The sequence below is a fragment of the Myxine glutinosa genome, chromosome 1 (genome assembly GCF_964187855.1).
Source record: "Myxine glutinosa chromosome 1, kmMyxGlut1.1, whole genome shotgun sequence".
NCBI classification, from domain to species: domain Eukaryota; kingdom Metazoa; phylum Chordata; class Myxini; order Myxiniformes; family Myxinidae; genus Myxine; species Myxine glutinosa.
This window is the reverse complement of record NC_136261.1, coordinates 325,463,780-325,491,406: the sequence shown is the minus strand read 5'-3', so window position 1 is coordinate 325,491,406 and position 27,627 is coordinate 325,463,780. Positions and strand designations below refer to the sequence as shown.

The window sequence follows — 27,627 nt, the reverse complement described above, 5'->3', positions numbered from 1 at the left end:
TTGAGCACCACCAATGATACCGCCGACCTGGTGATCACAAAGGCACAGGAGGGGCGTAAGGCCACGCCCCAAAAACCGATTGGTTAGGGTACGATAGAGTGCTATGGTGGCGGCCCCTGGTAGGAGCAGGCACGGGCGGTGTCGGATGACGTAAGAGCCTTGAAGAAAAAAGACTGTGTTCCGAAATTGTCTCTTCTCTTTGGGTCTTGGCTTTGATAGCGAACGGTCATGTTCCGACATTTTGTCTCTCTCTCTCCGGGCTGGCCTCCATAGCAAACGGTTGATTATTGGCTCTCTTGCATTGGGACATGGGTGCCGTGCAGTCCCATTTTATAGCGCTCTTGCACTAGGGACATTGGAGGTTTCGACAGTCGTGAGGAGGGGCGGTCGCGGCTCGTGGACTCTGGTGTGCTTGGCCCGTAGCTTCGTTGCGGCTGAGGGCCGTGCCGAGTGAACCGGAGAGACGTCGGTGCATCGTCTGGGTGCTGTGTGGAGCAGACGGCGAGTGGACGGGCACGGCCTGCTGCTTCTTTTCTCGCTTGGCGGCTAGAGGAGCGAACTGCGCACCAAGGCCTGCATTTTCCCCACGCACGGGCTACGGACCGAGGCCTGCATTTTCCCGCGAGCGAACAGTGCATGGAGGCCTGTGTTTTCCCACGCAGAGGCGATTCCCGATGGGGTTCAAGAGTTCAAGAGCAGCAGGAGACGTGGTTTTGTAAGTGTGTGTGTGTGTGTGTGTGTGTGCATGCGTGCGTGCGTGTGTGTGTGTTTATATGCATGTGCATATGTGTATGTTTGTGTTGAGCTTTTAACATTACCTTTTTAACAGGGCATAACCTTTTTAACATTTTAGCTTTTATCATCAATTTTCAACAGGCCCTTATTATGAGGATATGAAGAAGACCAATAAATAATTGGGTCAAAATGTCAAAGGGCAAAGTCACAATGATTAGAAAAAGGCATCAGCAGCCCGGCTGCCACTGTGCATCGGGAAACGGTCGATTTTTCTATTATTATTTAATTTTTGTTCATTGTTTCCGTGTTTATTTATACTAGGGCATGCCCGTACTATATATACTAGGGCATGCCCGTACTATATATATATCTAAAATTATATCCCCCCCCTCTATTTACATGAAATGGTTTGGTCCATGAAATGTTTTGGTCCATTCGCAACGCCAAAGCGAACGGCGAACGCTTTACATGAAATGGTTTGGTCCATGAAATGTTTTGGTCCATTCGCAACGCCAAAGCGAACGGCGAACGGCTTGCGAGTACAGTGACAACCCCCCCCCCCCCCCCTCTATTTACATGAAATGGTTTTAATTAGTTTTAAAACATAGTTTAACGCCAACATATGGCATGCCCGTACCCGTACTATCCGTAATGGCGCACGCTCTCACAGGAGCTCCGGAAGGTCGCATATCGCAGGAAAGCGAAAGAATCGCAAATTAGTTTTAATTAGTTTTAAAACATAGTTTAACGCCAACATAGCGCCAACATAGTTTGCCGACGGGAAATAAATGAATACGCTCTCAAATGTGCCATCCGAGGCAGAGTCTGTTCGCCACGTTCGGCACACGTGATAGCTCGCTGCTCTCTGATTGGTTGAATCGTTTTTTGGACATAGCTCGGTAACTACTTCTGCGATTAATTTAAAACCTTGAAAAGGCACATCCTCGGGTCCCCAGCAATATACCTGGCAAGTTTCAAGTATATCGGACCCGTGGTTGTCGAGAAACAGCGGTCACAGACAAACACACAGACACACACACAGACACACAGAGATTACTGGAATTATAGATAAACTAGGGCATGCCCGTACTATATATATATATATCTAAAATTATATCCCCCCCTCTATTTACATGAAATGGTTTGGTCCAAAGCGAACGGCTTGCGAGTACGGTGACAATCCCCCCCCTCTATTTACATGAAATGGTTTGGTCCAAAGCGAACGGCTTGCGAGTCCGGTGACAATCCCCCCCCCCCTCTATTTACATGAAATGGTTTGGTCCAAAGCGAACGGCTTGCGGAGTTTGGTAAAGAAATCGCCATAGCGTGCAAAAACGCGCAGGAAAGCGAAAGAATCGCAAATTAGTTTTAATTAGTTTTAAAACATAGTTTAACGCCAACATAGTTTGCCAACGTGAAATAAATGAATACGCTCTCAAATGTGCCGTCCGAGGCAGAGTCTGTTCGGCACGTTCGGCACACGTGATAGCTCGCTGCTCTCTGATTGGTTGAATCGTTTTTTGGACATAGCTCGGTAACTACTTGTCCGATTAATATGAAACCTTGAAAAGGCACATCCTCGGGTCCCCAGCAATATACCTGGCAAGTTTCAAGTATATCGGACCCGTGGTTGTCGAGAAACAGCGGTCACAGACAAACAAACAAACACACACACAGACACACACACACACACACACACACACAGAGATTGCTGGAATTATAGATAGACTAGGGCATGCCCGTACTATATCTATATCTAAAATTATATCCCCCCCCTCTATTTACATGAAATGGTTTGGTCCAAAGCGAACGGCTTGCGAGTACGGTGACAATCCCCCCCCTCTATTTACATGAAATGGTTTGGTCCAAAGCGAACGGCTTGCGAGTACGGTGACAATCCCCCGTCCCCCCCCTCTATTTACATGAAATGGTTTGGTCCAAAGCGAACGGCTTGCGGAGTTTGGTAAAGAAATCGCCATAGCGTGCCCAAACGCGCAGGAAAGCGAAAGAATCGCAAATTAGTTTTTATTAGTTTTAAAACATAGTTTAACGCCAACATAGCGCCAACATAGTTGTGAAATAAATGAATACGCTCTCAAATGTGCCGTCCGAGGCAGAGTCTGTTCGCCACGTTCCGCACACGTGATAGCTCGCTGCTCTCTGATTGGTTGAATCGTTTTTTGGACATAGCTCGGTAACTACTTGTCCGATTAATTTCAAACCTTGAAAAGGCACATCCTCGGGTCCCCAGCAATATACCTGGCAAGTTGCAAGTATATCGGACCCGTGGTTGTCGAGAAACAGCGGTCACAAACAAACACACACACACACACACACACACACACACACACACACACACACACACACACACACACACACACACAGATTACTGGAATTATAGATAGATACCATTGAGCTTCAGTTCATCTGCAAGGCCATAACTTTGTACCATTTGAGCTTTTGTCATCAAATTTTCAACAAAGCTTTATTATGATAATATGGAGAAACCCAATTAACAACAAAAAACATTTAAGCTTTTGTAGTTTCAAAATTGTAGTTTTCATCAAGTGTAGGTCGATTACAAAGCAGTCGTGGGCAGGCTTTGCATTTCGAGATGCTTTCTAGTTACTATTATTATCTATACTAGGGCATGCCCGTACTATATATATATCTAAAATTATATCCCCCCCCCTCTATTTACATGAAATGGTTTGGTCCATTCGCAAAGCCAAAGCGAACGGCTTGCGAGTACGGTGACAATCCCCCCCCTCTATTTACATGAAATGGTTTGGTCCAAAGCGAACGGCTTGCGAGTACGGTGACAATCCCCCCCCCCCCCCCCTCTATTTACATGAAATGGTTTGGTCCAAAGCGAACGGCTTGCGAGTACGGTGACAATCCCCCCCCTCTATTTACATGAAATGGTTTGGTCCAAAGCGAACGGCTTGCGGAGTTTGGTAAAGAAATCGCCATAGCGTGCACAAACGCGCAGGAAAGCGAAAGAATCGCAAATTAGTTTTAATTAGTTTTAAAACATAGTTTAACGCCAACATAGCGGCAACATAGTTTGCCAACGTGAAATAAATGAATACGCTCTCAAATGTGCCGTCCGAGGCAGAGTCTGTTCGGCACGTTCGGCACACGTGATAACTCGCTGCTCTCTGATTGGTTGAATCGTTTTTTGGACATAGCTCGGTAACTACTTCTCCGATTAATATGAAACCTTGAAAAGGCACATCCTCGGGTCCCCAACAATATACCTGGCAAGTTTAAAGTATATCGGACCCGTGGTTGTCGAGAAACAGCGGTCACAGACACACAGACATACACACACACATACACACACACAGAGATTACTGGAATTATAGATAGATATATAACACACTTGTTCTTCTGTCAGTCCATGTGTAACATTCGTTTCCACCCATTGGTTGGACATCTGGTCCGACTCCACCCCCAATTGTCCCCCAAATTTTTTTTTAAGGCACCATGTTGGTGCTTTGAGAAGCCAAAGACATCTGTGTTCTGTTGCTCTCGTCGTACACCAACAATGTCATGCTTACATTTCTGATCTCTGATGTAGGTGATGAGCAAGTAATCCCGTAATAAAACCGAAAAACGCGAGTTTTTTTTTTGTTTTGTTTTTAATACCCCGCTCGGTGAAACCAAGGCTTTCAAGATCATTGGAATCTCACGCGCTGAAGCTGAGTCTATGTGCCTATATTACATTCCGATCATAGACAGGTGGGATCTCTCTCTTCTACCGCCTCTTTTATGGTCAGGTACACTCTGCCTTCTCCATGCTTTGTCGTCCAGCCCCCGCACCCTCCCCTCCCCCCCCCCCCCCCCTGCAAGGTTTCTGTGCAGGTCTCACATGGTCTACCGCCAACCCCCTTCTGGTGAAACTCCCAAATTCCTCATTTTCCTGCCCGTGTAACCAACTTCCACATTCTCTTTAATCTCATTCTTCCATCCAGGTCTTCAAGACAGCTGTTCACCACCAACCATCTTGGATCATTCCCAATGCACCAATGCGAAACCATTATATTTTCCCCCCTCTCCCTCCCCCCCATCCCACCTCTACTGCTACTTTTGTTCTGTTACATCCTGATATGTTCATTGTACCAGCTCCTCCACGAACCTTGACTCTGTATACAAAAAAAAAAAGGCAAGGAACAAATTACTCATTCCGAACAATGCAAGGCGAGTATAAGGTGCGAGTCACCATTCATGACAAACTCTACTGTTCCTTTTGTCCTGATGTCCTGATCCGTTCAGTGTTCTTCCTCTTCCACGAGCCTTTGCTCTATGTGTATATACAATACAGCATGTACTGGATGTATGCATTGCCAGAGAAAATGGCAACACAGGGAAAATCATATCCGAGTAACATCACAGTTTTTAGGAATGCATCCACAATGTAAATCGGCACCTTGCTTTATACAAATCGTTGAAAGTAAATGACGGATATTTTCTTTCATAATCTCGTGAGATTCCCGGAACTCCTTGGACAAAGACATGGCACGGGGTTCATGGTCCCTGGGTGAGTCATTCAAGAGAATATGAGAGCAAAAGGCTCTTTGCTCTGCATGAGATTCCAATGATCTTGAAGGCCTTGGTTTCGCCGAGCGGGGTATTTAAAAAAAAAAAAACCTCGCGTTTTTCGGTTTTATTACGGGATTACTTGCTCATCACCTACATCAGAGATCAGAAATGTAAGCATGACATTGTTGGTGTACGACGAGTCAGTAAAGTATGTTTAGGTTTGGAGTGATGCAATTAAATGATGAGCTCGAAGAGCGAGCTTGGCTGCCGTATTCTGCAAGAACAAGTATGTGGTCTCATTAAACAAAAATAAAACTTTTAGCCAAAATTCACCAAAATACATATCGCATGAAAATAATGACCGTTTAAAGAAAGAAATGTCATCTCCACTGTGAAAATATAATGGTTTGCGGCGGTTTTAGCAGTAAAGGTACTGGGCAACTTTGTATTATTATCACCTACACTCCTACAGCAAAGAGAGGTCACACAAAATACCAAAAACTCAGGTGTGCAAAAGTTTGGACCTCATTAAAAACGAATTTAAACAATAACATTACGAAATGTAATGTCGCGCTTCATTGGTTTATATAATAACCACCTTTAGAGGCCATTTTTCCCCGCAAAGCGGGGATTGGCCTTTTTCGGGAACCGTGGTTGTTGTTGTTTTTCGGTCCCCTTTTTGAAGCAACGTTTTACGGCCGGATGCCCTTCCTGACGCCAACCATTTTTGCCGCCTTTAACGACAACCAGGGAATTACCAGTGAACTGGTACTCAATTAGCCGACCTCGGAAGGATGACAGGCTGAGTCAACCCCCCTGGCGTTAATTCAGCAATCGACCATGATTCGAACCCAGGATCCTTGGATCCTAAGCCGGCACCCTAGCCGCTAGCCCAACACCAGGGTCAAGGTTCGTGGAGGAGGTTTAATACCAATAAATTTTTCAAATTGATTTTTCTTATATTACAGCCTGTTTATTTGTACTATATTAACTCCATTATCATTTGCCTCCAATATATAACCTCTCTGCATTTTGCAAGGGGTGTGAAAAAATTTGCAACCTCTTGAAGATAACTCACCAAGGAAATTTGCCACTGTGCTGGCTTTTTTGGCCATGGTCATGTCCAAAATAAAGTCGGCATGTGAGTCGAAGCCCAAGATAGCAGCTTGTCGAGCGCGCAAAGAGATGAGCTTCTCCAGCAATCGAGAGTTCTCCTTTGGGGTGGGCAATACAGATTTTGCGTGGGAAATTAAATACATTTCAACCAATGAAAAGCCAAAGTAAATGTCCAACCATGTTGAACAACATCATTCAACAACAGAACAACAACAATTTGATGGAAAAAATAATGACTGACATCTACCTTATGCAAATGAGTCATTCTGCTTCACTATACTTCCTGGTACCAGTTTTCTAAGTTGTAACAAAGAATATACAGGTTGCATTGTAAGCTCTGTATTTTCAGCTGATCTTTTATTGATGACACCTGAAGGAAGAATCATGTATCCAAAAATGACAAATGTGAAGTCTCAATTCTGCTTACAGGTTGCTGTTTTTGGAGAGCTTGCTCTCTTAACATTCTCTTAACATTGCATTGCAATCAAGGAGAGATTGCTCTCTAACCCTCTAATATCACCAGGATAAAGCACAAAGCTACCTCTTTGCAACGAGAGTTGAAGGCGAACTCCATCTTGCGCCTCGTTTCCTCTACAGAACATTTCTTCATCAATGGAAAGTAGTGCGGGTACTTCAAAGTCACTTTGTACCCATCACCATCTTCTACTCTCTCGAGCGAGTCAATGAAGTATTTGGGAAGACCCTCTGGTGGGAAAGCATATTGAATGAGAAAAATAAATGCCACAAAACTTTTTCAAATATAAAAAGATTGACAATACAACATTCCAAAAGGGGAATTTTCCAAAACATTCCAAAAGGCGGAAAAAACAAAAGGGAAAAGACAGTAGAACCTTTTGCAATTATTAGAAAAACCTGGTCGATAAAAATGTATCTAACCCAGCTAGCTCCTTGTTGTCTCCCATCATGGTGCTGAGACTCCACATTTACATTACACCACTCTGAAGAAATATATGAACATTTTTTTGACATGCAAAAGGATGGAGGGAGTTATTCCAAAAAGTATGGAAACAAGGTAGGGATGATCACAAGAAATTATCAATTGATCATGTGAAACCATCACTACATCTTTCATTGAATAATGAATGGTTCTGTTGAAAGCCACACTTCCGCTGCCTTTTAAATAACAGCTGTTCAAGGGCACCTGGTCATTCTTCCGACTGCCTTGTGTCTCAAGGTTTTGTGAGAGCTTTTAAAAGGGAACCATAAAGGACAGATAACAGAGGAATGATTTATAGGCTTAACAAGGGGTAATGGATGATAGACATTATGGAGTGGAGGGCTCGCAATTAAATCTGTATGGACATACTTTACAACGTTGCGATCCTTGTACACAAATACCGTACGCCTTATGCTGAACATTTAATAATGATATAACGAGAATACATTACCCCCTTCAACACCTATCACATCCCCCCAACAATATCTGCATATATTGATTTCTCCCACGCTCTTCTAACTCAAGAAAACTGCACAAGGCACCATGAAAGCTTCACGAGGTACCACAAAATCTCCAAAACCATTAAAAAACCCTAAAAAGGGAAAAGACATTCAATTCAAAAAATTCATTCAAAGACATCAAAGACAAGGAGAAAAGACATTCATTCAAAAAATTCAAATTCTACCCTAGTTCCTCTATAGCTGCAAAACATTCACGAGTACATACATGAGAATCCCAATGCTACACACCCCCTGGACATGCATCTCACTAATGACCAAAAGAGAACATAAAGAACATCACCTAATGAAGAAACTTCCTGAGTGTGATATGATTACAAGTTGTCATACAAAAACAGACCTTTGAATACCTGTAGTTTGGGTGGGAATGGCAGTTGGAGGTTTAACTGTTCCTTTTACCTCTGCCACAGAAGATGAATGGAGGTTACATTTTCACCCCTTACAGGTTACGTTTTGTTTATCAACTGCAAAATCGAAGATCTTCCAAGTATATTGGTCAGTTGGGTTTGTTATTCTGTCTGTTTGTCTGTCACTTGCAAACAGGTCACAATTCTAAACCAATCGTCATGAAACTTCACCAAGCTGGAGGTCATCACAATTGAGAAGCCGATTGATTTTGAGGTCAAAGGTCAACTTTCTAAAATCGCCATTTTTCATCTGATTGACTTGAAAATTGAACAGCATTTGTATATTGAGTCACTAAATAGGCGAACCAACAATTGTTGAGATCAAAAGGTCAAAGGTTAACTCAAGGTCAGAAGGTCAAAGATTAAGTCAAGATCAAGCTTCTAATATCAATTTTAATCCAACTGACCCGAACTTTGATTAAGATCATCAATTTTAATCTTAATGAAACTGACAATTTTATGTAACCATGACAACCTATTTTTGGGAGAGGGGTGGATTTTGCAAGCATTGTGCTCTCTCTGCATGACATCTTCTTGTCTGTCTGTCTGTATGTCTGTCTGTCTGTATGTCTGTCTGTCTGTCTGTATGTCTGTCTGTCTGTCTGTCTGTCTGTCTGTGTGTCTGTCTGTGTGTCTGTCTGTGTGTCTGTCTGTGTGTGTGTCTGTCTGTGTGTCTGTCTGTGTGTCTGTCTGTCTGTGTGTCTGTCTGTGTGTCTGTCTGTGTGTCTGTCTGTGTGTCTGTCTGTGTGTCTGTCTGTGTGTCTGTCTGTGTGTCTGTCTGTGTGTCTGTCTGTGTGTCTGTCTGTGTGTCTGTCTGTGTGTCTGTCTGTGTGTCTGTCTGTGTGTCTGTCTGTGTGTCTGTCTGTGTGTCTGTGTGTGTGTCTGTCTGTGTGTGTGTCTGTCTGTGTGTGTGTCTGTCTGTGTGTGTGTCTGTCTGTGTGTGTGTCTGTCTGTGTGTGTGTCTGTCTGTGTGTCTGTCTGTGTGTCTGTCTGTCTGTGTGTGTGTCTGTCTGTGTGTGTGTCTGTCTGTGTGTCTGTCTGTGTGTCTGTCTGTGTGTCTGTCTGTGTGTGTGTCTGTCTGTGTGTGTGTCTGTCTGTCTGTCTGTGTGTCTGTGTGTCTGTGTGTCTGTCTGTGTGTCTGTCTGTGTGTCTGTCTGTGTGTCTGTCTGTGTGTCTGTCTGTGTGTCTGTCTGTGTGTCTGTCTGTGTGTCTGTGTGTGTGTCTGTCTGTGTGTGTGTCTGTCTGTGTGTGTGTCTGTCTGTGTGTGTGTCTGTCTGTGTGTGTGTCTGTCTGTGTGTCTGTCTGTGTGTCTGTCTGTGTGTCTGTCTGTGTGTCTGTCTGTGTGTCTGTCTGTGTGTCTGTCTGTGTGTCTGTCTGTGTGTCTGTCTGTGTGTCTGTCTGTGTGTCTGTCTGTGTGTCTGTCTGTGTGTCTGTCTGTGTGTCTGTCTGTGTGTCTGTCTGTGTGTCTGTCTGTGTGTCTGTCTGTGTGTCTGTCTGTGTGTCTGTCTGTCTGTGTGTCTGTCTGTCTGTGTGTCTGTCTGTCTGTGTGTCTGTCTGTCTGTGTGTCTGTCTGTCTGTGTGTCTGTCTGTCTGTCTGTCTGTGTGTCTGTCTGTGTGTCTGTCTGTGTGTCTGTCTGTGTGTCTGTCTGTGTGTCTGTCTGTGTGTCTGTCTGTGTGTCTGTCTGTGTGTCTGTCTGTGTGTCTGTCTGTGTGTCTGTCTGTGTGTCTGTCTGTGTGTCTGTCTGTGTGTCTGTCTGTGTGTCTGTCTGTGTGTCTGTCTGTGTGTCTGTCTGTGTGTCTGTCTGTGTGTCTGTCTGTGTGTCTGTCTGTGTGTCTGTCTGTGTGTCTGTCTGTGTGTCTGTCTGTGTGTCTGTCTGTGTGTCTGTCTGTGTGTCTGTCTGTGTGTCTGTCTGTGTGTCTGTCTGTGTGTCTGTCTGTGTGTCTGTCTGTGTGTCTGTCTGTGTGTCTGTCTGTGTGTCTGTCTGTGTGTCTGTCTGTGTGTCTGTCTGTGTGTCTGTCTGTGTGTCTGTCTGTGTGTCTGTCTGTGTGTCTGTCTGTGTCTGTCTGTCTGTGTCTGTCTGTCTGTGTGTCTGTCTGTCTGTGTCTGTCTGTCTGTGTGTCTGTCTGTCTGTGTGTCTGTCTGTCTGTGTGTCTGTCTGTCTGTGTGTGTCTGTCTGTCTGTGTGTCTGTCTGTCTGTGTGTCTGTCTGTCTGTGTGTCTGTCTGTCTGTCTGTGTGTCTGTCTGTCTGTGTGTCTGTCTGTCTGTGTGTCTGTCTGTCTGTGTGTGTGTCTGTCTGTCTGTGTGTCTGTCTGTCTGTGTCTGTCTGTCTGTGAGCAGGATATCTCATAAGGTTATGGACGGATTCATACGAAAATTGGTACACAGGATGGGTGTATGACAAGAACGAATTGATTCGATTTGGGTGAAGATCCAGATCCGGATACTGTACTAGTATAGAGTTTTAACTCTTTAAGTGATTCTTCACCATTGAGAGTCGAGGTCAGATATATAACATGATATCACGAAAACTTGGTGGATGAGTTGGCTAGGTGACAGGAACAAGTTGATTAGATTTTGGTTCAAGTCTGAATAGTAGTTGTAGACTTTTTTTAGGTAGTAGGTTGTAGACAGCAACCGCCCAGGGTGGTACTACCGTCCTGACTTAGGAGCATTAAAGTGGTGCCTGGAACCATCTTACACCCTCCGTGTCAGGATTGCTGGTCTTGCTGTCTCACTCAAACTCCAGCTACGAGGCGAGCTTCAATCTCTCTCTCTTGCAAACAAACACCATACACTTTTCATCATACACTTTTCTTCTCTTCTATTTAAGGCGCGGCCTCGATGAGGGCTATACAATCCGTTCCCAGAGCCTCAAACATTAAAAAAATAATAATAATAATAAAAAGATTACAGATCTGGCCTATCAGTGGGACACAAAACGTAAACCGTTAAACCTGGCAGATGTATGTGCTCTACCGTATGCACTCTACCAAGTGCCATGCAGGGTTTCCTCAGTGATGGTCATACATTTACATCCCAACATCTACCCACTGGCTCGAAACAGCCCCAAACTGATACGTCACACTAAACATGATGTAACATATTGTTACGTTTGTGTGGGTAGGGAATAAATACCATCGTGGAGTTAAGATCGTATAGGTTTTAGCATGGACCGTGGATGCAAATAAAAAGAACCCTCGATGTAATAAGTCGGAAACCTGTCAGGTTAAGAGTGTTTGCATGTCACCACACGGAGGGTTTGTGTTAGTTAGATAGGGCTTAAGGATAATCCCCAGTATGTAATTGCCTCCTGTGATTTTCCCTTCTGTTTTCTACAGGTAAAAAGACCGGCCATAAAAACCCTCGTTCACCAACAATAACAACAACGGCCATTAAACCGACATTGCCGACAGAAAGCCGAACATTCCCGAACGACTGCTAGACTCCGCCTCCAAGGGATCGTGACAGATAGGCCACACCCCGAAGTTCGTCGTTGGTTGAGAGCATATGGAATGATGAAATGGGGCGCGGGGATTGGTCATGGAGTGACGTCACCGAGGGGAAAAAGGAGGATGCGTCCCTCCCTCTCGCTCTCTCTGGTTCTGGCGATCGGATCGGGCGGTCACTCTCGTCCTTTATCCCTGGCTTGGCTGTTCCTGGCTCGTGTGCGCTTTTTGGGAGAACTTTTGGAGCTCGGGTGAACTTTTGCGATCGGGAGGAGGTGTTAGTGGCAGTTTGTGGTTCCACATTGTGCTTCCCTGGATGGCTAAGGGACCCGAAGGAGTACTGCCCTCAGAACCTTCTCCTTGCATTCGTGGTGCCGAGGAGCGGCCATCTTGTGCGCTTCCTGCCTGCGGGCTTCGAGCTTGGACGACCAGCAAGCTCCTAAAAGTCTCGTTGAGCAAGATGAATGCCGGCCGATATAAAAAGAATATAGTTTTATTTTTCTTTAATCATACCCGTCTGTTTTCGTGTCCGAGTGGAGACGTCTCAAATTAGGAATTATAGCTTTTATCTCGCCTTTCATTCTTATCTCTTGCATTTATTTTCATTAAATCCTTTATTGGTGCATTTCATTTCTTGCATTGTGATTTCTCCTAGTCTCGTATCTGTGTTTGTGGGTTTGAGGAATAAACCCCGTGGCGGCTGTCTGTAAAGGTAAGATCTCAGCCCCTTCCCGTACCGTGCGCGCCAAAAAGATTCCGCCAAGTTTCGAACTGCTGCCTTGGAGTTAACCGATCAGCTATCCGTCTGAGGCCGGTTTTCATCGGCCACGTACGCGACAATACGATATGTTCTTTATTGTCGTTTTTTTTTTAAACATAGTCAAGGCTCGTGGAAGAGCTACTTTGGCATCCTCGAGTCCAAAATTTCCTATAAGACAGCACACACCCTTCGATCATACAGGTTTGCATCAACAAGTATATTATGATTATTTAAGAAATACCTTTGAAAGCGCAACATGGGAAACCGTTTCGCTCAATACCCTCGAGAAATAAAAGCTCAGAAATCATCGCGATAAAACCGATCATCTTAACTACAGACCTACCAACTTGCTTCCAATCATCAGCAAGGTTATGAAATCCATCACCATTGTTGACAAAATCCTTCCTTTTCTCCAATGGCCTCATCTCCGATCACCAATTTGGATTCAGACCAGGTCACTCCACCTTGGACATTCTGCTCTCACACTTCCAACAACGCATGGAAGCCCTCACTGTCGGACATAAGATCAGAGAGTCTCTCTATACATATTTAAAGGTTTTGATAGTCGTGTCAGCCCCGGCGGTAAACACAGCTGGGTGACGAATAGCCATAACAGTCCTTAATTCCGAGGCGCGCAGCCGAAACTGGTGGTTGGTCCGTTGCGCGCAGGTGAACGAACAAAGTGCTTACCTCAGACGGAAGCCACACGGCTTTATTCTCGGACCCACAAACAAATAAACACAACAAATGAAATGCAACGATAATGATTTAATAAAAGTAATTGTAATACGATAAAACGAAAGGCGAGGTAAATCGAATTCCTAATTTTAAATGTCGCCACTCAGTCACAAAAACAGACAAGGGGAAAGATAATGAAAAAAAAAAAATGTTTTAAGCCGGCCGGCACTCAGCTTGCTCTACGAGATCGTTGAACGAAGTCAACAGTACAAAGTGGCCCGAGCCGCTCGCGCGGGAAACGCCCTAAAATGGCGCCGAGTTGTTCTCCACAGCCCACATATATGAGGTAACTCGGGCGAACGGTCCTCTTTCGGTCCCCACTCTGTCCGAAGCGACAAGAGCCCCACAAATCGCCACGAACACCTCCTCCTCACGAGCTCCGCAAAGTTCTCCTCATGCTCGCACACGAGCCAGGAACTGCCAAGCCAGAGACAAAGAGTGACTGCCCGACACGAAAGCCCCGACCGAGAGAGTCTTCTTCTTCCTTCCTGAACCTTCTCGCTCTGACATCACGCCGACCAATGGCCGAGCTCTCTCGAAACACCCCACGTCCTCTCGACCAATGACCAAGCTTGGGGCGTGGCCTACCGGTTACGATCCTTTTGAGGTGGAGTTTAGATGTCGATCGAGAATGTTCGACTTCTCATTCTGTCGGCAATTCTGCTGGTTATGGTGGGTTAATGGACGGTTTTGCATGGCCAGCTTGTAAATGTAAAAAAAAAAAAACGTATGGAAAAGCCACAGGAGGCAATCACAAACTGGGGGAAAACTACCTTAATCCCTTTCTAGATAACACCACTCCACCCCCCATGTGAAGACACAAACAACCTAAAGCTCCAGTTTCCCTGCTTAATACATTGAGATGTCTCCTATGCATTTACGGTCCATGCTACACCTATACGATCCTACCTGTAATATGGTATTTCATCATCTACCCCCACAAACGTAACAATACATTCTGGAATCCTGTCTTTCTCTCCAAAATCTCTGCCTATGGCATGCAAAGCCAACTCCACTTGTGCGTTACTGACCTCCTCTATTTTCGTCGCCATGTGGCTCTCAATGGAATCCTTTCATCTCCTCTCCCTGTCAAGGCTGGACTGCCACAACGCAGTGTTCTTGGCCTATTTCTTATCTTCATCAATGATCTCTCTGACTCTCTGGAAATTTTCCTTTATCTATTTGTTGACGACTGGACTCCACCCCCCCACCACCCCCACTCCATCTTTATCTATTTGTTGACGACATCCCTGCTCGTCGTAAAAGGCGACAAAAATGGTTGGCGGCAGGAAGAGCATCCGGCCGTAAAACATTGCTTCAAAAAGGGGACCGAAAAAGAACAACAACCACGGTCCCTGAAAAAAGGCCAACCCCCGCTCGCGGGGGAAAATGGCCTCTAAAGGTGGGTTTTTTAAATTTTTTATTTGTTGACGACTCCACCCTCTGCCGTGACATCCCTCATCCTTCAGATAGGCAAGCAGCAGCCTCTTCCCTCTCTTCAAACCTTGATAAAAATCACAAGCTGACCAAAGATTAGGAATACGGCTTTCAATCCCAACCTATATCTCCATCTTCGATATTACAAAACAGGAGTGTCTGTCTGTCTGTCTGCCTGTCTGTCTGTCCCCGAACTACTCCCTCAGTTTTGGGGCTAGCCCCACCAAACCTTCTGTGGAACGTTTTGGGGTCCTAAGGTGGGTGGGAGGTTTCATAAATTCCTCAATACAATTACGATTTTGAGTTTCCACCCGTACAAAGATGCTCCCTGTCCGGATGTAATGGCAGATCTCAGTCTATATTCGTTGACCTCACAAGTATTTCTAACATTCTATTTTGTTATATTAATGAAATAGTATCAATTTGTGATTTGAATGATGCTGTTTGGAATGAAAATATAGAGATTGGATTTAAAGGATCATTTAAAGAATCAGATCATCCTCCATCAAAAACCATGATCCTCTTTTACCCCTGTAAAATCACACCTTGAACTCCCCCCTCCCCCACCCCCACTCCACAATCTTTTATTTTGTTCAGTTTTTCCTTCCTGAGAGTTTGATTGGACCGTATTCATCTAGTCCTCCATCTGGGTCCTCCTCTTCCTCTCATTCGTGCCAGCGTCCCTTGTTTATTCGTCTCCTATTGGCATTTTTCTCCTCTTTTTCTGCTGTTCCTTTTGTTCTGTTGCATCCCGATACATTCTGTGTTCTAGCTCTTCCATGAGCCTTGACGTTGCATCCAAAATGTAACATAGTGGAATCTTACCGAGCTCCACACATGTAAACAGTAAAAAGGTGGTGTCTTCATTGAGGTTCTTGGTGAAGTCAATGGAGAGTTCAGAAATTTGCTTCTTGATAGCTTTGATTTCCTGTTAAGAAATATTGCGCATTAATAAGACGGCAATACTGATAAAAGAGCCAGGAGAATGGTAACTGGTGCAGTAGAAAGGATAATGTAACCGAAAAGCAAGAATCATATACTTTGGGTGAACATCCACATATTATGTATGCAAAGGGAAAACAGTGGTGAGGTGGGTAAACCATTAAATATTTACTTGAACAAAGGAAGGGAAAAGGAGAGGAGAGGAAAGAAAAGCAAAATATGTATGAGCCATATGTAGGGAAGTGTGGGTTAAAAGTACACCATTTTGGATATGGAACATGCAGGTGACCCCGAATCAAGAAGCTCATTTTGGTTGTTCATAGTAAAAATAGCCTGCAAATACTTTCTATATGCTCTGTCATTATTAATGGACATGTTTTTCATTCACAGTACATTTGTTCATGAAGCCTTCAAATAGTTAGATGTAATGGCTGCAAATTCAAAAATAAACTGGAATGACCACACTGTGGCCACAACCTGCAACAAAATCAGCTAAGAAGCCGATTGGGAAAAGTGCATTTAAAGCACTCTTAAAATCCCGACCCGGATCTCAGGCAACGGAGCATCTTCTCTTCTACACTTGGATATGACTAACTTCCCTGCAAATGTCTGCTGCTCTTTTTTTCTTTTTTCTTTTTTTTTGTATACAAGATCGAGGCTCGTGAAAGAGCTAACATTAATCACACAAAAATACAAACCGACACACAAAACACAAAAAACAAGGGCAGCGGCAGACAAGATGGGGAGAGACGGGGAAGGACACAAAAGAGAGGGGAAGAAGGGGAAGGACACAAACACAACATTTGAGAGCAGGGACATCGGGAGGACTTGGGGGGAGGTGGGAGAGGAATAAAACATATGAACACTGCAAGGACTCTGGGGGTGAATTACCGGGGGTAGAAAAGATCAAGGTTTTCGATGGGGGAAAATAAGAGATGGTGGTAAACAGCTGTTTTAAAGACCTGGAGGAAGGAGTGGGATTGAAGGGAGTGGGGGAGTTTGTTCCAGAGGCGGGAGAAAAGGGGAATGAAAGAGTGAAGGTGAGCAGAGAGCCTAGACTTTGGCAGTTTAACCATAAGAGGGTTGCAGGCAGATCTTGTGCGACCTGAAGGAATATTGGGGGGACAGAGCACAGAGAGAGCTGGGGGAGCAAGGCCGGAGAGGAGTCGGTAGAAGACAGAAAGACCACCAACCTGCCTGCGGTGAGTGAGTGAAAGGCCCTCGGAGTTGACTACATCGCAGGAGATTCCAATGATTCTGAAAGCTTTGGCCTCAACAGCGTGAAGCCGAGCAAGGTGTGAGGCAGGAGCACCAGCCCAGAGGAGGGAACAGTATTCCATTGAGCTGCGGATGAAAGCCTTGTATGTGGTGAGGAGCTCAGGTGTGCCAAGGAAGGACTTCGCACGACGGAGGATGCCCAGTCGGCGACTGGCTTTGGAGGCCAGCTTGGAAATGTGGTTTTCCCAAGAAAGATCATGGCAGATAGTGAGTCCCAAAAGCTTGAGCAACAGCACTTCTTGGAGAGGATTGTTGAGAAAGTTGTTGGGAGGGTTGTCCAGTCGGTCCTTTCGGAGAGACATTGTAAGAGTGTGAGATTTGTCAGGATTGAAAGACATGTTCCACTTGTTTGACCAGTCTGTGATTTTGTCCAGGTCTGCAGAGAGTGAGGAGGCTCTTCTTCTGCTCCAATCGGCTCATCTGAAAATGTGCTTGTTAAAGTGGACATCTCTCTGACCATTCTCAGAGAGCCTCCTTAGTGTCGACGAGTCTGGCATTTCACGAAGGCCAACTGGCACGGTCTTCAAGCAGCCATCAATCATCTGGACTGGTCTCCCATCTCTACCGCCTCTGACATCAACATCCTGGGAATTCTTCCAAAGTAAATTGCTCTCTCTCATGCACAGATTTATCCCATCTCGCCTTTAGTTGTCTTACCTTTCCTCCCGTCTATGGTACACGGAATCTTGTGGAGAGGCAATTGCCCAGAAACAACTTGCCTTCGCCTCCTGGAAAGCAAATCCAATGGAAGGAAATCTCATTTCCTTTCACAAAATCCGAAACAAGTGTGTGTCCACCCTCAGGAGAGCCAGGAAACAATATCTCTCCACTCTCAAGACCGAAATATGTATGAGCCATATGTAGGGAAGTGTGGGTAACTCTCAAACCTGTCTCCCTCTTCCAAATCCTGGTGGCATATGGTCAAATCTGTTTGTGGTGTTTGTTCCCCCTCCATCCCTTCCCTTACCTCAAACGGCTACACAGCTGACTCCGCACGTGAAAAAGCTGAATGCCTCAACTCTGTGTTTGCCTCTAAATCTTGTGTCCCAAACCCATCCCTCTCTGTACCCACCGTACCCAGTCGTACCCAGCTGTTCCTGGACTCTGTGTCCTTTCCTCCTGACAACGTGGAAAAGTTTCTGTCAACCCTCGACTCTGATTCTGCAACTGGACCTGACGGCATCAGCCCACGGGTCCTAAAATCCTGCCCCGCCGCTCTTTCACTCCCTCTCTCTGTTCTCTTCACCCTCTATTTTGCTCACGGTCATCTGCCATCAGCTTGGAAATCAGCCAACATCACCGCTTCACACAAAAAGGTGCAAAAACAGATCCTTGCAACGACAGACCAATCAGCCTTCTCCCAATTATCAGCAAAGTCATGGAATCCATCATTGCTTCGGATATCAAATCTTTCCTCTTCTCAAATGGCTTGATCTCTGATCATCAATTTGGTTTCAGACCAGGTCACTCTACTCTGGACATGCTGCTTCTGCCGTCTCAACAATGGATGGAGGTCCTCAATGCCAAACAGGAAATTAGAGCCGTCTCCCTTGACATATCATATGCCTTCGATACGGTCTGGCACCCCGCTCTGCTCACCAAACTCTCCTCCTATGGTATCCATGGAAATCTCCACGCTTGGCTTGTGGACTTTCTCTCGTCATAGTCAACATGTGGCCCTGAATGGGTTTCTCTCCTCTCCCCTTCCTGTTCAGGCTGGAGTTCCCCAAAGTAGTGTTCTGGGCCCTGTGCTTTTTCTGGTCTTCATCAATGATCTCTCTGACTCTCTTGAAAATCCTGTCTATCTCTTTGCTGATGACTCCACTCTCTGTCGCTCCATTCCTCATCCCTCAGATCGGCAATCTGCAGCCTCCTCACTCTCTGCAGACCTGGACAAAATCACAGGCTGGTCAAACAAGTGGAACATGTCTTTCAATCCTGACAAATCTCACACTCTTAATATGTCTCTCCAAAAAGACCAACTGGACAACCTTCCCATCCACTTTTTGAATAATCCTCTCCAAGAAGTTCTGTCACTCAAGCTTTTGGGTCTCACTATCTGCCATGATCTTTCCTGGGAAAACCACATTTCAAATCTGGCCTCCAAAGCCAGTCGCCGACTGGGCATCCTCCGTCGTGTGAAGTCCTTCCTTGGCACACCTGAGCTCCTCACCACATACAAGGCTTTCATCCGCAGCTCAATGGAATACTGTTCTCCCCTCTGGGCTGGTGCTCCTGCCTCTCACCTAGCTCGGCTTCATGCTGTTGAAACCAAAGCTTTCAGAATCATTGGAATCTCCCGCGATGAAGCTAACTCCGAGGGCCTTTCACTTACTCACCACAGGCAGGTTGGTGGTCTTTCTGTCTTCTACCGACTCCTCTCCGGCCTTGCTCCCCCAGCTCTCTCTGGGCTCTGTCCCCCAAATATTCCTACAGGTCACACAGGATCTGCCTGCAACCCTCTTATGGTTAAACTGCCAAAATCAAGACTCTCTGCTCACCTTCACTCCTTCATTCCTCTTTTCTCCCACCTCTGGAACAAACTCCCCCACTCCCATCAATCCCACTCCTCTCTCCAGGTCTTTAAAACAGCTGTTCACCACCATCTCTTATCTTCCCCCATCCAAAACCTTGATCTTTTCTACCCCCGCTAATTTCACCCCAGATTCACCTTTTTTAAATACCAACTTCCTTCCTGGAAGTCCTTGCAGTGTCCTTGTGTTTTATACTTCTCCCACCCCTCCCCCCCCCCCTTCCCACGCCTCCTCCCCCCCAAGCCCTCCCACAGATCTCCCGATGTCCCTGCTCTCAAATGTTGTGTTTGTGTGCTTCCCCTTCTCTCCCCATCTTGTCTACCGCTACCCTTATTATATGTTTTGTGTGTCTGTTTGATTTCTTGTGTGATAAATGTTAGCTCTTTCACGAGCCTCGATCCTGTATACCCAAAAAAAAAGAAAAAAAAAAAAGATGACAGCACAATTGGGAAACACACATTTAATGAGCCATGAAAATATGAACGTGCCACCTCTCCTCCATGAGAGCCTCTATCATGGTAATATCAGAATGAGCTGATTTGTCACATGGTTATTGATTGTTTAACCCCAATAAGGGGGCCGTTCAAAAATTATGTAACACTATTTTTTAGGGAGGCACGTACCATGCGTGCTGATAGGCTTGCTTAAACCTTCGTAATAATTTATATTCGAGATGGATTAGGTTTTTGGGGGGTCCCTCATCATGAATAATACTCGACCCAAACAAAACCAATGGAAATCTGCCGCAACAAACATGGGCAGTGTATAATCAGCAGAGGCCTTCAGACCTGAAGTCTTAGGCCCACCAAAAAAACCAAAATGGTGGCCATATTATTGTAACTTGGTGCCATGGTGGGTGAAGTGAAGCGACAAATGTGGGTGGGGTCTGGCAGCTGTCCAACTAATGGGTGCACATTTCAAAAATCGAACCCCAACAGGAATCACAACAACAACAACAACAACAACAACAACAACAACAACAACAACAACTATACAGAGCTCTTGTAGACCTGCGACATGAGAAGTCTGAAGAGTGATCAATAGCAAGTGGAGAGATAGCAACAAAGACAGACAAAATAAAAAGAAATACATCAGAATATAGTACAGGAAAGATGAAAATATGGCTCACATCCTGAATGCCAGTGGGCATATGAAGGCCATTCCTACGACCCAATTTTAAAAGTCGCTCAAGCAGCCGCTGTGCCTCGGGCTTCAACTCATTTGGTTGACACTTCTCCTGCAAGGACAACAAGGTCACAAGGTGTAGCAACAATGGGTATCATAAATTCCTCAGCCACAAAGTAAAGCACAATGTCGGAACATACATACACATACATATACATTTAACATACAAGCCTCGTGCAAAGAAACAATGGGTCAAAAAGCACCGCAATCAGGATAAATTTGGTGTTATTATGAACTGAACAATCGATTTAGGACCAAGTAGCAAAATCTTTCTCACACAATGACCTATTTCTCAAACTGTAAACTATTTTGCAAGTTATCCATATCCAAGACCCTGTAGAACTTCCTTTTTCAGTACATTAATGTACTATTGAACTCTATGTTCATGTCAATAGAAACCAGCACTAAGCAAATCAGTCTATTATGGTGACGATTTCAATTCAATTGGGAGGCCCAAAAGAAAAGGGAAAATATCAGAAATTAAAGGCTTTTTTATATTAAACGATTTTTATAAACATCCGTTTTATCATATCACACGCAAATCATCATAATCTAAACAATATTTGTAGAATTTCAATAAAAGCCACATCACTGTTCATATCGGTAAATATTATTCCATCGTGTTTCAAATTTGGGCAATGGGCTCTCCAATATTCGATGTGTTCACGGTTTGAATTACGTAACATAACGTTTGTGACGATGTTTTCATTGTGACGATGTTTTCATTGTGATGATGTTGTGACGATGTTTGTGTTCACGGTAGAGTTTGATGTGACGGTAGGAACGTAATTTCGCAACGTTTTTCGTTTTTATTTTCGTAATCTTTTAATGTTTAATGAACGTTTAATGAGCGTAAGAATGAGCGTAATGATCATTAAATGAATGAATAAATGTAATGAATAATTCGATGCGAAGTGAAAGACGCCTCAGAGCTGTCACATTCACAATCGCTATGTCGTATGTACTCCCCATACGTGTTTCCTTCATTGTAAAAACTACCAAGTGTTCCGGATTCGTCACTTCCGTCATTGTGGTTTTCATCCACTGTAAGCATTTTTGGTTCCATGTACTATTATTGTTATCGTTTAAGTGAAATGGAGATAACTGTTTTCAAAAGGTAAAAAATTAGTGTTTTAAAAGAAACCGGAAACCGGATCGGGAGAAACCGGAAGAAGAAGAGGAAGAAAGAAAAAGGCGGAGCAAGTGAGGTCGGGAAGAAAAACCGAGCTGCTTTGAGGTCTCGAGGAGATGCTGGTGAACAGGGGGTTACGAGCGAACTTTGGGTTTCCTGGGAAAGGGATTCCTGTGACAGAGTAGTTATCGCTGTGACAGATAAACCGGCGTGTCAGGTTTTGCGGTTGATTCCGAAGAGAATCGTTGGAGAGCAGGTACGCCTCCAGTACGGGCCAGCCCACCATTTCGCCTCGCTCCCGCCATTTCACATCGCTCCAGCCTTTTCACCTCGCTCCAGCCATTTCACCGCACCCAGCCGTTAGCCTGGTTTGCGAGTGTAACGTGGATTTCGATTGGGAATTTGTGGTTCTCCGTTTGGGAGCCGCTGAACGTTCATACCCGAAGGTGTGATTTCCCAGTCACCTTTTGGGTGCACCTTTGCACCTCTTTGGCAGCGTTGACTGTCAGCCGACTTGGATTCTGGTCTCGATTCGACATTTTTCTTGCGATCACCGGAGCGTGGATCGACTTTGGCTTGGTGCCGGGACAGTGACTTTGGGAATGTTCTTTTCGCTTACTTGGAGCACAGTGAGTTATTAAATAAGAAACTGATGGTACCATCATTGGAATTATATGGTATTTTTGTGGTGCAATTGAAACATATTGTACTTGTGCTGTTATACTTGTGTGACCTTAATAAAATACTTGTTTTTGGTAAAAATAGGTTGGTGTGGTTTCACCATTGGTCATTGACACACATTATAACACATCTTTCTGCCGTGACTCCTTTCGGGGCTCGGAGGTACACCGTGACCGGGGTTTGGGGAGGAGCACGTAACACAAGTCAACAGTTAAAAGGATTTTGAGCCGATGGGTGTTACGGCCTTGGCAAGATCGATGGCCAAACTTGAAAATGCTGGAGGCCAAAGCTAAAATTGGAAAAACAATATACCCTATTTTACTCCAGGAGATCACAGGATTACCCACCCAAAATATCATTGCGATCGGTTCAGCTGTTTTTGCGGTACCTTCGAACGGACGGACAGACAGACGGACGACGGACATTTGGTGGATTCTAGCAAGATAACCAACACGAAGCAAATCAGTCCACCCCACTGGCTGAAAAAAACATTCTCCCTTTTAATATGGCCAAGAGACGATTCAAAAATCATATTAAAACTAGAACAGCACACTTCAACGTCACAAAGTCGATCGATATGCGTCCACCCACATTATTACATCATTATACATACTTCTTCCAAATTTGATTTAAATCCCTTCAGCTGTTCTCAAGTATCACATTTTTACCTGAAATTACCTCTGACATTTGATGCTGAAATCTAATCAGTTTCATGTTTTCATCATAATATATACTTATACCAAGTTTGATCAAGATTCCATCGCTGGTTCACAAGTTGGCTCAGTAACATGTTTTTACCTAAAAGGACTTCTGGCCTTTGACCTCTTGACTCCACAATCTAATCCATTTATCTTTACATCATTATACATACTTGTAACAACTTTGACTTGGTTACCTTCAGGCATTCGTTATCGGGGTAACAAAAAACCTTTTATAGACTCTAACCTTTGACCTCTTGATGCCAAAATCTCATCAATTCATCCTTGCATGATAATTTATACTTGTACCAAGTTTGGTCAAAATCCCATCACTGCTTCACAAGTTAGTGCAGTAACACAATTTTTACCCAACGAGACCTTGTATAAATCAAAAATGTTTAATCCAAAATCCCATCACTGGTCCACAAGTTAGTGCAGTAACAGAATTTTTACCTAAAGGGACCTCTGACATTTGACCTCTTGATCCCATAATCTAATCAGTTCATCTTTGTGTCAATATACATACTTGTACCATGTTTGACTTAGTCCCCTTCAGCCGTTCTTAAGTTATCGTGGTAACGAAAACCTATTTCCGACACTGACCTTTGACCTCTTGACCCCAAAATCAAATCAGTTAATCTTTGCATCATAATACATACTTGTACCAACTTTGGTCAAAAGCACATCACGAGTTCACAGGTTATCGCAGTAACAGGATTTTTTTTTTAACCAAACATGACCTCTGATCTTTGACCTCGTGACCCCAAAATCGAATCAGTTCATCTTTACATAATTATACATGCCTGCAGCAAGTTTGACTTGGATCCCTTTAGCCATTCTTAAGTTATTGCGGTAACGAAAACCTATCACAGACGGACACACGGACAGACGGACGGACAGAAAGGCAGATAATCTGAAGATTTTTCTCAAAAATATATTCCGCAGACTCGCAGCGATTGCTAAATCTCAAAAATCTTGGTTATAAAAAGATATCATGGGGTTTTTTAAACCTTCTCTAAATGTGCTATCATAATACCACAGTTTAGAGGCCATTTTTCCCCGCAAGGCGGGGGTTGGCCTTTTCGGGGACCGTGGTTGTTGTTGTTTTTTGGTCCCCTTTTTGAAGCAATGTTTTACGGCCGGATGCCCTTCCTGCCGCCAACCCTGTTTGTCGCCTTTTTACGATAAACAGGGAATTACCAGTGTACTGGTACTCAATTTGCCGACCTCGGAAGGATGACAGGCTGAGTCAACCCCCCTGGCGTTAATTCAGCGATCGACCGGGATTCGAACCCAGGATCCTAGGATCCTAAGCTGGCACCCTAGCCGCTAGCCCAACACCAGGGTTCGCTATCATAATACCCTGTTCTTAAATTACTGGATCAAGTCAAATTACATAGAAGACCAAAGCCTCATTAATTTTAAGTCACATTGACACGTGCAAAGGGAAGAAACAAACTTTACCTGCAGAGCGATTATTCTTTGATAAACATCATGTTTCATGCTCATCTCAATCTTCAACTCTGACAGCAACTTGTCGGCCTCGGTGCTGGCTGTGCGGATGTCTCGGCTTGTAAACACATGCTGTGGGAAGTCCAGCTGATTCTTCTGGACTGGTGTTTGGGATGGAGGGTGAAGGGCAGGAAGAAAGTCGTGAATAGCAAGAGTGGAATTTAGAATCACACCAGCCAAGCCAAGGTGAAAGGTCATGAACCAACTTTTGTTAAGAGTTTGCTATTTTGAACAAGGGGGGGGGGGGGGGGGGCAGAGGGGAAATAGGGATTGTCAATTTTTTTTAAAATAAAACTTTTGTTTAGCTTTTGTTGCAATTTCTGGACAGCAGCAGTGGAAGCAGCAGTGAAGGGGAGCTGCATAAAGCAGCAGTGGAAGCAGCAGCATAAAGCAGCGGTGGAAACAGCAGTACAAGTCAGCAGTGGCAGCCATAGTATAAAGCTAGGGAATAAAGCAGCAGCATAAAGCAGGGACATGAAGCAGCGGTGGAAGCAGTAGCATAAGGCAGTGGTGGAAACAATAGCATAAAACAGCAGTGGAAGCAGCAGCAAAAGCAGCACAAGAGGCAGCATCAAAAGCAGCAGAGGAGGCGGCAGCAGCATAAAGCAGTGAAGGAAACAGCAGCATAAGGCAGGGGTGGAAGCAGTAGCATAAAGCAGCAAAGTAAACAGCAACATTAGGCAGCAGTGGAAGCAGTAGCATATAGCAGCGGTGGAAGCAGCAGCATAAAGCAGTGGTGGAAGCAGCAGCATAAGGCAGCAGAGGAAGCAGCAGCGGGAAGCAGCAGCACAAGGCAGCAGAGGAAGCAGCAGCAGAAAGCAGCAGCGGAAGCAGCAACACAAGGCAGCAGAGGAAACAGCAGCATAAGGCAGCAGAGGCAACAGCAGCATAAGGCAGCAGTGGAAGCAGCAGCATAAAGCAGCGGTGGAAACAGCAGTACAAGTCAGCAGTGGCAGCCATAGTATAAAGCTAGGGCATAAAGCAGCAGCATAAAGCAGGGGAATGAAGCAGCGGTGGAAACAGTCGCATAAGGCAGTGGTGGAAAAAATAGCATAAAACAGCAGTGGAAGCAGCAGTAAAAGCAGCACAGGAGGCAGCATCAAAAGCAGCAGAGGAGGCAGCAGCATAAAGCAGTGAAGGAAACAGCAGCATTAGGCAGCAGAGGAAGCAGCAGCATAAGGCAGGGGTGGAATCAGTAGCATAAAGCAGCGGTGGAAGCAGTAGCATAAAGCAGTGGTGGAAGCAGCTGCATAAGGCAGCAGAGGAAGCAGCAGCATAAAGCAGCAGAGGAGACCGCAGCATAAGGCAGCAGAGGAAGCAGCAGCACAAGGCAGCAGAGGAAGCAGCAGCATAAGTCAACAGAGGAAGTATCAGCACAAGGCAGCAGCAGCACAAGGCAGCAGAGGAAGCAGGAGCATAAAGCAGCAGCATAAGGCAGCAGAGGAAGCAGCGGCATGAAGCAGCAGTATAAATCAGCAATGGAAGAAGTAGCATAAAGCAGTGGTGGAAGCAGCAGTACAAGGCAACAGAGGAAGCAGCAGCTGCAGCACAAGGCAGCAGAGGAAGCAGCAGCATAACCTATAGTATACAGCCGAGTCGAGATTATTTCAGTAGAATCAGCTCTTCACCAAGTACTTCGTTTAAGAAACTCTCGACGCACATTTCTGACCCGGATGCAATCCCGACCCGGCTTTGTAACGTCCCCTTTGTCGTGATGCGATAACATACGTACGAACATCGCTTCCACGTGCGCCAAGGGAAGCAACGTGTTCTCGTAGGAAACTCTTTCCAGGGGAACTGCGGCCACGGCATCGTGCGCGACCCGAAATTGGGCCGAAAGGGCCTCGACCCGGGCGCCGATCTCGGCCGCACTTATGTCCCAAGTCAGGAGGTTCGTCGGGCAGAACTCGGCCTGCTTGCGGTCCGTAGTGGAAGGTGCCATGACTGTTCTCGACCGATACCTTGATAATCTCTGTATTCACGAAAGGAACCTTTGTTTCGCGCAGAACCAAACTCTTCCCTACGATCTAAAAAGCCCTTTGACCAGCCCAGTAGCCCAACCCCAACCCCAACCAACAGACGACAACGATATACGCGGACTTTAAATCCTCCTCCTGCTGTCCTCCTTCCTCCGACACGGACACTCCCACTTTCGCAACTCAATGCGCGTCATACGAGGGGCGTTCCCATGATGATTTGAGGACCTTGAAGGGTGAACAAAAAGTTATAACTGTCCAAGATGGCAAAAAGCTAAAAGGATGTCTGTGTATTACATCTTCATTTTTAGCAGGCACAATTATTCCCAAGTTCCTGTGAAACACCAGGATGACAGTTTATAGCTGGGTCGGGATTCAAACCCAGGCTAGACGGCTTAGAACGAGTGTGCGTACCTCAAGGTCATCCTGCCAGCCCAGTTAAAACTAGCAGAGTACCCGCCCAACGGGCGATCTTGTTCCAAGCACGCAACACATTCTTCTGACACATACCTTTATGTGGGCGGTGTATAGGCAACTGACAGCTGTCTCAATCGCTCCAGAAAATAAAACAAATACCTTGGGTTACATGCATGAAGCAAAAACAAAAAAAGTACCACCGGAGCTGTAGCTTATCTGGGCCCTGGACTAATGCTGTAACCCAAATTTGATAGCATTCTGAATGGTGGGTCTGGAGAAGATTGTTTATGAAGGAATTTGTGATTTTCCCAAAAATTGATGAAGTCGGCCATTTTGACACATTTCCGGTCAAGTGATCGGCCTGACCTCCGCAACTTAACATCCCTACCCTGGCCTAATGGTGTAACACAAATTTGGTAGCATTCTGACTGGTGAGTCTGGAGAAGATTTTTGAAGGAATTTACTCAGTCTGTGATAGATCGGGACCGAGCGAGGTGAAGTAATAACCACGAGCCAGGTACAGTTGGTTGCAAGAGGAGCTGTAATTAAGGTGTACCGGAAGAGGAAGTACCATAAGTCATGAGTACAATAAACTCAACAAAAGCACAGAA

The 27,627-nt window shown here is 45.1% G+C and overlaps 1 protein-coding gene across 1 annotated transcript in view; it reads right to left on the bottom strand.

Annotated features, from left to right (window-relative positions):
- LOC137411471 (thimet oligopeptidase) overlaps positions 1-26,794 on the bottom strand; it is a 74,713-nt gene extending 47,919 nt beyond the window's left edge. Inside the window, exons 1-6 of the mRNA XM_068096814.2 lie at positions 26,352-26,794; positions 24,576-24,724; positions 20,545-20,652; positions 15,487-15,589; positions 6,938-7,101; positions 6,359-6,494 (exon numbers count right to left, since the gene is read on the bottom strand). Coding sequence (XP_067952915.1) covers positions 6,359-6,494; positions 6,938-7,101; positions 15,487-15,589; positions 20,545-20,652; positions 24,576-24,724; positions 26,352-26,565 — 874 coding nt within the window. The 5' untranslated portion in view covers positions 26,566-26,794. The remainder of the gene's footprint in view (positions 1-6,358; positions 6,495-6,937; positions 7,102-15,486; positions 15,590-20,544; positions 20,653-24,575; positions 24,725-26,351) is intronic.
- Between the last annotated feature and the right edge of the window lie 833 nt (positions 26,795-27,627).